This window comes from Hibiscus syriacus, unplaced genomic scaffold (assembly GCF_006381635.1).
Source record: "Hibiscus syriacus cultivar Baekdansim isolate YM2019G1 unplaced genomic scaffold, ASM638163v2 tig00111877_pilon, whole genome shotgun sequence".
In the NCBI taxonomy this organism is placed as follows: domain Eukaryota; kingdom Viridiplantae; phylum Streptophyta; class Magnoliopsida; order Malvales; family Malvaceae; genus Hibiscus; species Hibiscus syriacus.
This window is the reverse complement of record NW_024063208.1, coordinates 194,460-206,283: the sequence shown is the minus strand read 5'-3', so window position 1 is coordinate 206,283 and position 11,824 is coordinate 194,460. Positions and strand designations below refer to the sequence as shown.

Genomic DNA, 11,824 nt, shown 5'->3' with positions numbered 1-11,824 from the left:
GTCCAGTTTAGGAGTTCACATTGATTACTTGGTAACTTATGAAAGATGGACTGTGATGCATATATATATATATATATTAGAAAAAAAAAGTTGAATTCTTTGAAATGAAAATGCAATTAGTGAGAAAATATGGGTCCCTGCTGGGTTTTCGGAAAGGAATAATTTTTTTGGGACATTAGAGTGTACAATTTGTCCTTTGAATGTGAAATATGTAGTTCTAATGTCTCCTCTTTGGACTAAACAATTTTTTTAGGGAAACTGCCAAAAAAAATTGGAGATTTATTATTGTTTTAACTTATAATTTTATGGTTTTTAAAATTTTTATCGTTTATGAGGGATAAGAGTATAATTTCAATATTAGTTTAGCTTAAAACATTAAGTTTTAAAGGAATTGAAATTAAGGGTTAGCGTTTGATCGAGTCGAGTAATTTTTTTTTGAGTTATTCGAGTTGACGAGTCGTATTTTGTGACTTGAACTTAACTTAAAATTTTTTCAGGTCGAGTCGAGTTTAAAAAAAATTTAGTCGAGTTATTCGAGTTTCTATATAAACTTTATTATAATTATTTATAATATTATGTAAGGATTGATTCCAATTTTTTTATATTTCTCTAAGATATATATATATATATATATATATATATATATATATATATATATATTCTTTTCATATTATAATATTATTTAATATATCAAATATAATCTAAAGTTATAAAATATATTTACAATATTATATTTTAAAGAATATATTTCGAGAGTAAAATATTGATGGAGTATTAAAGAGTCAAGAAATTGATGGAAATAAAGAGTTATAAACAATTATAGTCAAAAGATCAAATTGATCGTAAAATGCAAAGAGACTAAATAAAAAAGAGAGAGTATATCTTTAGTAAAAAAAATAGGAATTGAAGTTATATAAGTATTATGTAGTGTTATAGGAGCACGCGATTCAAATTTGGTAAATAAAAATGGACTTAAAATGACTGATGAATTGAAGATATAAAAAAATCTTGAAAAGTTGAGGGTCTAAATTGAAAAATAAAAAAATGTTATCAAAAATAGGAATTGAAATCACATAGATATTCTACGATGGTTTAGGAGCATGCAGTTCAAATTGAGTAAAAAAATAGACTTAAAATGGAGGGGAATTGAAGGAATAAGGAAATCACGGACTAAATCGCAAAACCATCAAAATAATCAGCCAATTTTTTTGTTTCCCGAGTAACTCGAAATTTCCAAATTTTAAATCGACTCGAACTCAAAAACCAAATCGATAAATTCAAATTGACTCGAATACCTCAAAATTAAAAAAATAATTTTTCGAGTCAAGTCGAGTTTTACTCGCACCAATTGAAATCAATCTTTTACAAATTTAGGGGTTGACGAGCCCAATTCAAAATTTTAGTAAGTTTTCATTCAAATTTCTCAATTAATCATTCAAGACCCATTCAGTTCAATTAGTGATCCCAATGATTGAATCAAAAGAATTTAAGGTAAACTATATTTCAGATCACGTAATTATTAGGTTGGTTATAAACATGTCATGTTTTCTTAATTATAGTTTAGACATTCAATTAAAAAATTATCACAAATAAGTTAATCTCTCGTTAAAATTGAGACAAGAGTCTAACGTGGTGTGGTATAACAATAGTTTCAGTCCTAAAAGTTTATACTATCAATTTGATCCTAATTTAATTTTTTTTTAATAAATTAAACCTTTCATATTTAAAAATTCTATCAACTTAGTCTTTGTTCTACTCCTAGGGCTGAGAATCTTAAGTTTTGTTCCACATATACTTTGTAAGGAGCAAGTCGAGCTTTGTCGACCATATAATTAACTAATAGTTATTGATGGAAGGCTTTTATCAGTAACTTCTACTTTATGTTAGAATGTCGTTATCCAAGTACTACTTGATCCCATGGACTCAGTTTAAAAATGGAATAGTAAGTGCAAAATTTGTCCTGTGCTCCATTATGACTGGTTCTGCAAGCTTTGTCTACGGTCTGAATTGAGAGGTTAACAACAGCCCCCACTTTGTATCATTGTGTCTCCAAGACTATATTTTTATTGATTCTCCATACTTGAATTACGGATTGCTCTTTTAGGTCAGGTTATAGATTGGGTTCTCATGTGCCACCACCTTGGGCTGTCATATGTATTTGGGGCTAAACTATGATTCAGAAATTTCATCACCAACGGGATACTACTACTGCCATGAACCCAAATGCAATTGAATTGCCCACAGGTTTTTTGTGGCCGATTACTGATAGCGGGTTTATTTAGGGCACCCAGGTTTTTTATTATTATTATTTTTTGGAGAATACGACAAATTCTATAGTGAGGTTGGAACTCGTCATTTTGAGATGACCGTGTTTGACATTTTATTTTAACTTATCAAACTCAAATTATTCATTGAAGTGTTTACAATTTTAAAATAAATCAAAACTGATAGTTTAAGTACTAAACGCGTAATTTATCATAATATAAGGTTATAAAAAGACGCTACCAAAATGGCGCTCGTTTGTGAAACTCTCTCGGCGCACATTAGCGGGACTAATGGGATCTGAGGATTTCACTGTTTTTCGGCATCGATTTCGTTTTCCCTTCAGTCATCTCTCCATTATCTTCTGTCTTCCCTCTCTGTTTGTTTGTAGATGGATTGGCGTAAACTGTTTCAATGTTCCTCAAATCACCAGCTTCAATACTTTCCCCCTAATGAGAGAAATGGAACCCTGTTGGTTCACCCACTGCCAGAAGTATTCGAGGGAGGAATCTCTGAGTGGAAGTACTCTCTTGTGGGGCAATTTCTGGGATCCGCTCCAAATTTCTCTTCGCTCCAAAGGATTATTGATGGCTTATGGAAGAATCCCCTGAAAGGTTCCAATATCCAGGTCAGTTACGTAGGTCCCAACCTTTACTTGTTTTCCTTTGAATCTGATACTGCTCGTGATTGGGTAATGGAGAACGGGCCTTGGCACTTTTATAATAAACCTTTAATCTTGAGAAAATGGGAACCAAATATGCAAAAACTTCACTTTGATTTATCCAGAATCCCGATTTGGGTTCACTTGTTCAACGTTCCTTTAGAACTGTTTTCTAATGAAGGATTGAGTTACATTGCTAGTGCAATAGGTTATCCTCTGTCAATGGACTCTATCACTGCTTCTAAGACTAGATTGGAATATGCAAAGGTCTGTGTTGAAGTAGGTGTTTCTGAAGTAATTCCTAAATCTATTGATGTTATGCTTAATAATGGTCTGCATTCTACTGTTACTGTCGAAATCCCTTGGCTTCCACCAAGCTGTAAATCTTGCAACACTTTTGGCCACAACACTAAAAGTTGTAAGGTTAACCCTTCTCCCTCTCTTACTGCTCAAGTTTGGAGGAAAAATGATCCCTTAGCCTCTACAACGCATGCCCCAGTAAACACCTGTATTGATTTCGCAGAGAGCTCTAAAATTACCGAGAATGTTAGTGCTCAGGTATCCTCCACAAAGGACTCTGGACCTGGAACTGGAATTGTATCTCCTCAGGGTTCTAAAAATGAAAGTGCTAAGATATCCTCTCCTAAGGACTCTGGAACTGGAACTGGAACTCCTCATGGTTCTGAACCCTCTCAACCTGAAAAAGATATCCTTTCCGAGAGTGCATCTATACTATCTCCAAATTGCCCTCTTTCAGAACCTGAAATTGAAACTGCTTATCTTAATCCTTCAGAGATAGTAATTTGTGAACAAAAGTCTTCATCCCCTTCTAAAAGGGGTCGGGGTAGACCTCCTAAGTCTAAAACCAAAAATACTTTAGCAGGTTCTTCGAATAGATTTGAGATCTTAAAATCTTTTGAAGAGGCTCATCCCGAGTCCGAGATGCTGGGGAAAAAACCAAGAGCTGCAGCTTCAGGGGTTGCAGAATTGATCAAAGATTTAAAAGCTAAAAAGAAATCACACCATGAGAAAGCTAAAAGTGCTCCAGTAGGAAGTAAAAGGGGGGATTCTGTCTCCTCTCCTCAATCCACATGATTATTTCATTTTGGAACGTAAGAGGATTAAACAATCCTCTTAAACAATGTAAGGTCCTTAGGAGAGCCTCTCTCAATAACATTGATTTTCTGTGCTTACTGGAAACTCGTGTCAAAATGGATAATTCTGCTGCTATTCTTGCTTCCAGATTTGATAGTTGGAATTTTATAGGCAACTATGATTATGCTGCTAATGGTATAATTTGGTTACTTTGGAGGAAGGGTCTTGACTTATCTGTTTGTCACATTTCTGACCAAAGTATCACCGTTAAATGCTTCTTCAAGAACGTTTCTTTTCTTCTTACTGGGATCTATGGCCACAATGATGGAATTGCTAGACGTAGCCTTTGGCAAGACCTTAGACTTATTGAATCCAGATTTCCTGACTTCCCTTGGATCTTGGGAGGTGACTATAATGTCACTATACACCCTAATGAAACTTCTAACTTTGAGCTTCTGGGTCCTTTTACTTCCTCTGACATGATTGATTTCTATTAACTTTCCCAAGATCGTCAACTTCAAGATCATCCGTATTTTGGCCCTACTTTCTCTTGGAGCAACAAACAAAGCGAAAACTTTCTTGCTAAAAAGCTCGACAGAGTGCTCATTAACTCCCAGTGGTTCGAATCTTTTTCAAACTCATTTGTGGAATTCCTTGCCCCAGGACCTTCTGACCATTGTATGGCTATAGTCTCCCTCAACAAAGAAATCCAAATGAACAAACCTAAGCCTTTCAAATTCTTCAACTGTTGGACCCTTAACCAAAGATTTTTAGACACTGTTAGGCACTCTTGGCACCAACCTTGTTTTGGAAATCCTTTGAAGAGACTTTTCTTCAAGCTTAAAAGAATTAAAGTCTGCCTGAGAAATTTTAACAAGGATATCTTTAGTGACATCTCTTCTCGAGTAAAAATTAAAAAGGAAGAGGTTGAGAAACAACATATTCTTTCTCTTAAAGGTATAGAGCCTATCGAAAAAGAACTCGAACTGCAAAGGGAGCTCAATTCTCTTGAGGAAGCCGAGTCAATGTTTCTTCAACAAAAAAGCTAAATCTCATTGGTTGAAAGAGGGGGAAAAGTGTTCCAAATTCTTTTATTCTGTCATAGCTACTAAGAACAAACGTGATACTATAAGATTCTTAGTTGATCACCAAGGCAGAAGGTTGGAATCTTTTGATGAAATGTCTTCTGAAGTTATCAATTTCTTCACTAAACTTTTGGGTTCCTCTGACCCAGAAGTTAAAGATTGTTCTGTCCCTCTGCTTAAAGGTCTGCTCCATCCTCTTTCTTCCCCTGACCACTTCGAGGGGCTCACTAAGAATGTCTCCGTTGAGGAAATTAAAGAAGCTCTTTTTGATCAGGGCAATGATAAAGGTCCCGGTCCTGATGGTTATACTCCTCTTTTCTTTAAGAAATCTTGGACTGTTATTAAAGAAGATGTGATCGAAGCCATGAACTATTTCTTTCAAGAATCTTACATCTTCCCTGGTTTCAATGCAACAACTATAGCTCTTGTTCCTAAAATCTCAAACCCTTGCAAAGTCTCAGATTTCCGCCCTATTTCCTGTTGTTCTGTTATATACAAGACCATTACTAAAATCATTGTGAAGAGGATTTCCCATTTAATGCCTATGCTTATTTCTCCTAATCAAACTGCTTTTGTCAAAGGGAGGAGTATTGTTGATAACACTCTCCTAGCTCAAGAAATTGTGAAAGGCTATATGAGAAAGAATATTTCTCCTCGGTGTGCTCTTAAAATTGACCTTCAAAAAGCTTTTGATTCTATTCACTGGGGCATCATTCCTATCATCCTCAATGCCTTAGAGATGCCAAGTATTCTTATTGAATGGATTTCTGCCTGCTACACTAATGCCTCCTACTCCATCGCATTTAATGGTAGTTTGGTTGGCTATTTCAAAAGAGCTAAGGGTCTTAGACAGGGAGACCCTTTATCTCCTATGTTGTTTGTTCTGGTCATGAATGTGTTATCCAATCTCCTTAATAAAGCAGCTGACAGAGGAATTTTTAGCTTCCATCCCAAGTGCAAGAAAATAGGCCTCACTCACCTTACTTTTGCCGATGACCTCTTAATTTTCTGCAAAGGTAACCTTGATTCTGTCATGGGTGTTGTTTCTGTTCTGGATTATTTCTATGAGCTTTCTGGGCTTAAACTTAATGCTCTCAAGTGTGAGATCTTCACGGTTGGCATCTCTGTTCCCTCTATTCAAAATCTCATTAATTATTCTGGTTTTCATCATGGGCGTCTGCCTGTAAGATACTTAGGTATCCCCTTGGTCACCAGGAAGCTCTCTATTAAAGACTGCCAGCCTCTTATCGACAAGATTCAAGCCAAACTTCACAAATGGTCTAGGATTAAACTAAGTTACGCGGGTAGGCTTGAACTTATTAAATCCGTCCTCTTCAGTGTTGCTAATTACTGGTGTAGACAACTTGTACTGCCTCAATCCATTATCAACAGAATTGAGCAAATGTGTTCTAGATATTTTTGGAAAGGGTCGGATATTCCAGCTACTGGTGCTCGGGTTAGTTGGGACACGATCTGCACTCCTAAGTCTGAAGGAGGTTTAGGCCTTAAAGACATTAAAACCTGGAATAGAGTGTGCTTGATCCTCCTTATCAAGAAAATCCTTACCGGGGATGGCTCTCTATGGGTCGCATGGATACAATGTTATATTATAAAGCATTCTAACTTTTGGTTCATGGTGAACGTTCTTCTTCTAATTGAAGTTACTAGTTCTAAGAATATTTGGGAGTAGGTTCGTAGGAAAGAAAGCAGGGTTCATTGGCAGAAAATCACTTGGTTTCCCCTTCACATACCAAAACACAGCCTCATCTCATGGATGGCTATTCTGGATCGTCTCCCCACCAAAGAAAGGCTGCTCAGGTTCGGCTTAATCACTAATGACCTGTACATCTTTTGCTCTGAAGGTAGTGAGACTAGAAACCATCTTTCTGCTGAATGCAAAGTTTCTTCTTCAATCTGGAATTCCATTCTTCTGCTGTTAGGCATCAGTAAACCTCCATTCTCTTGGTCCAGTCTTATGGTTTGGGCGACAGCGACATGGAAGGGAAAATCTTTAATTACTGTCATTCTTAAACTGTCGTGGTGTGCATTCATTTACACCATTTGGGAAGAAAGGAATCGTAGGACTTTCAGAGGCATTAGCAGATCAGAGGATGATATAGTTCAATATATTAAGTAAACTATAGGTCTTTATCTAAGCAATAGATCTATCAATAGATTAGATAACACTAATTTATTTCTTTGTAATCAATGGGGTATAGCTTGATTTTGGTGTATAGGTTCCCCTTATTTTGTTCCTTTCATTGGATTGTTTTGTAGCAGGTTTCTGCTTTCATGGATAATAAAACTTACTTATCCAAAAAAAATGCTACCGAAAATTTTAATATTTTTTTAACATTTTCGGTAGAATGCTACCTAAAATGTAATTTTTTACTGAAAATATTAATATCTGATGCAACTTAAAATGTTATTTTTTCTATCGAAAATATTCATGTTAGGTAGTGAAATTAACATTTCCGGTAGAAAAAATAATATTTTAAGTAGCGCTCTATAAAAAATGTTCAAAAATATTAACATTTATGGTTGTACATTCCTTTAACCTTATATTAGGCTTTCGTACAACAGAACTACCCATCATATGACTTCGTTTTTCCTCTTTAAAGTCTCAAATTCAAAATAAAAAATGATTATTTTATAGATTTAATCTTTAATTTTTTCAATTCTTTTTTAATTGAATTTGATAATATATACTCTTTTATCGCCGTAGAATATATACATAACTCCATTTTTTACAATAAATTATTCTTTAATTTAATCATTCAATTTTATACTTTATTCAGTTTAATTTATTCAATTTTTTTCTAATCAATTTCTCGTCTCTTTTATATTCTCATCAATCACTATAACGGTAAAAATATTTAGTAACAAATTGATAGTTATCAATTATTATAACTATTTATCATAAATTACGCTTTTTGTGATATTTTTTAGACACAATCAGTAAAAGTAATTATGATATATTTTTACGTCATTATTATTGTAGAAATTGTGATGATTAATTTTTTTACAATTAAATTCTCATTATAAATATATAATGGTGAATTAAATTTCATCGTTACTAAAACTTTGACACTATTAGAATACTTAAATTGGAGCCAATTGTTCTTTTTATGAAAAAAATGATATGATAATGAGTAGTGATAACATATGATGTGATCATTATTATTCGATATTTGTTGGAGCAATAAAATTATTTATCATCTAAATTTTTACTTTTTGTTATAATAAATTTTTACACCAATAACAATTAAATTAATATCAATAAAAAATTATCATAATAATAAATTTAATTATAATCATTGTAATAATCACAACTAAAAAAATTATACTTAACATAAACTAGTTTATCATAAAGGAAAAAATTTATCATTAGTTTTTATATTATGGGTATATTGTGATTTTAATCATTATACTCTATTTTAATCAATTTTAATTCTTATTTTAAATTATTTTAAAATTTAATGATAACTCATAAAGTGCAGCGACAATATAAATTACAAGGAACAAAATAAACAAATTGAAGAAGATAAATCAAATCTACAACTCATATATAGATACAGACTAACAATATAATTTTACTTAAAATATAAAGACTCAAAATGACCAAATTAAAGTATAATTTTTTTCTTGTAGTATTTGTTCAAAATATTTTTCAGTCATGAACGATATGTACATATCCTACATACGCAATTGATCAAACCTATGATCTCTATAGAGAATAACACTCTTTTTAACTATTAAGACTATTCAATGAATTCAAAGTTTAGAAACTTTTTATAATTATTTGTAGTGGCTATAAGGGTAATATCTATTCACAATATCTCTAAGTCATTGATAATATTTACACCCTATAGACTAACTGCTAAAACTTAAAACCTCTTAAAAGAGCAACATTATTTTTAAAAACTCTCAATCATTTTCTTAATATATTATTTCTAGTTTTTTTAATAAATTTTTTTGATAAATCTAAAATAAATAAAAGATAATATTTATTTAAAGACTTTCAATCACTTGATAATAAATATTTGTAAATACAATACTCAAACTCAATATCTTGAGAGATAACAACGATTCCTTTATTACTAAATTCGATTAGTTCATACTTGTATATATATATATACACGTCTGTAAAATAATTTGTTATATATATGTTTGTGTGTATATATATATATATATATATATATATATATATGTATATATACTCGTGGATATGCCTGCTTCAGGAAGGAAAACAGAGATATCAGGTAGAGAGACATTACTTACCCGCACCAAACAACACGACAAAATTTGTTTCTTTAACAAAAAAGACTAGATTTCTTTGATTTAATTCTTTGCTAAAAACCCTAAACCATTCTATTATTGGGAATCAAATTCATTAATTGACTGTGCAAAGTTCTGACATTGAATTCAGTAGCACATCCACTTGCAGATAAACAAAAAGAGGGTGTAATCCCAACAGCAACCCTGGCGTTCATAGATATATTCGCGGAAGAAGATAAAAACGGAGACCAACAAGGGGAAATTGTGTGGCTCTTCGAAGAGGAAGGAAAGGAAGAGCCAAACATGGTGGAAGAAAGGAGAGATGATCAGGAAGTTGAAAAGTTGACTGTGAAAGTACCTGAAACAGCCCACCAAATAAGCACTGGTATTTTCAAAGATTGTTCTTTTTTCTAATTTGATTGTAACGCTTTGTTTAATTCTGGGATTTTGTTCTATATTATTGTTTGCATGGTGGAAAGTAGTTTTTTTGGGGGGTCTTGTGATCGTAATTTTGTTCCACTTTTCTGGGATTTTTCAATTTCTGTATTTGTTTGATTTCAACACTTTTGCTTGTTATTTCTCTTGTTGGATTGTATTTGATGCTACAAAAGTTGATATTTCTGGGATTTTTCATTATGATCATGATTCTTTTATGGTCTTTTGTTGCATATTTTGTTGGATTTCAAATCATTTTTCTTGTTGAAATCAAGTTCTTCAATGGCTTCTTGTGTGAGTTTTGATCCGATTTCGTCTGGAGTTCATTTGACCTTACTTTGTTGCATATTTTGTTGGATTTCGCCACATTTTTCCTGTTGAAATCAAGCTCTTCTATGGTTTCTTGTGAGTTTTGATCTGATGAGGCTCCGGTTTCGTCTCTAGTTCACTTGGCCTTACTTTAGTGTGGCTTTTCAGATTCATGGTTCCAGGCAGGTTTTGTATTGACCACTGGTATCAACAGTGTATTCATCTTGGGATATTCTGAAACCATCATGGTCCCTCTCGGATGGGACGACGGAGGTGTCGTCGGTTTGCTTTTAGCCACCGCGATATCACTGCATGCGAATATGCTTGCTGCAAATTTGATTCATGATGGTTTCAGTTTGCCTGTGAACTCTGTTTGCTGTTTATAAGTTATAACGATTGCATCAATTATGATTCATTATAAAACCGTATAAACCTTTAGTTTAGTTCATTTAATGGTATATCGCTTGGATGTCTCGTTATAGTGATTTTAAGTTTTCATTTAATGGTATCTTGCTTGTGAGAACATTACAATAACTAATTATGAACATTTTCCTTTGTAGACCAATCACCCTAATGTTGTGTCTTCGTTCCTTGCAGTTGTCTCTAGATGTTTGACAGGAACCAAGTGACTCTTGCCTTTTCTCCAGGTTTTACAAAACTTTGTCAAAATGTCTGTGTTCTCGAACAGTTGTTTTGTTTCTTTACGTCGGTAGATGAAACTCTGATTTTGTCTTCAACATTTTTGTTTCCTGACTTTGAAGTTTTGGTAATCAATTATTCCTGAAACCAATTTCGCAAGCTTGGAACTTCTTGGAGATTCCATATCACTAGTTGATAGCTCTAAAGTTATCATATATGAACTCGACATGTTTGCATTAGCTATGATTAATGAAACTTATGTTCGAAGTCCGATTCAGACAGGTCGGATTAACGAAATCAAGCATGATAGTTTCACTCTTGTACAAGTATGGTTGAAGATTTTAAAGAAAATGTTGCAACTATCAAGCATAGAAATTTTCGATTTTCGATTTTTACCCTCTTGAAGAGGACATTATACCCTTAAATTCGCTTAATTTGTAACTTTTGAAAGGATATTACGAGCTTAAATTTATTTGAACTCGTACCCGAGGTGTCATAACGTCCTTTCGCTTTAACTTCAAAATTTGAGAAGTTTACAAACAAATTGGTTTGCTTTTAATTTAAGTCAACTACGGTTTTTACATAAATACAAGCACGATGCATGCATGTTGACGTAGGGATGTTTTAATAATCCCGCTTAATAAATCAAACAAAAAGAGCACTTAAAAGTGAATGAATTTTTTTTTTTTGATAAGTAAATTATATTTCATCCAAGAATTCATACTAGCTGCTACAAACAAACAAAATTACATTGCTAGAACAGACCTTAGTTTATGCATACATGCCTATTTACATCATCAAGCCTAGACATGCCATATCTACACAACTTGACTCTCACAACCACTTTTATACTATTTACAATTACTTCAACCGAGCGAGATGAGCCCCTAAAGTGCCTATGTTTGCGCTCTTCCCAGATAGAGTACAATAGTCCAGTCCAAGCAAGTTTCAGTATACAAACTCTGAGGGATTTGCCCTTCAAATTTGCAATCAATCAATTTAAAAGATCATCCCAATTGTTCAACTCATAACGAACAACACAAGAAGTTAGAACAATATC

At 33.2% G+C, this 11,824-nt stretch overlaps 1 protein-coding gene across 1 annotated transcript; it reads left to right on the top strand.

Annotated features, from left to right (window-relative positions):
- Nucleotides 1-2,653: 2,653 nt before the first annotated feature.
- LOC120172732 (uncharacterized protein At4g02000-like) lies at nt 2,654-4,018 on the top strand. The gene has a single exon (XM_039180130.1). It carries the CDS (start codon nt 2,654-2,656, stop codon nt 4,016-4,018), a length of 1,365 nt encoding a protein of 454 aa, XP_039036061.1.
- The last annotated feature ends 7,806 nt before the right edge of the window (nt 4,019-11,824 follow it).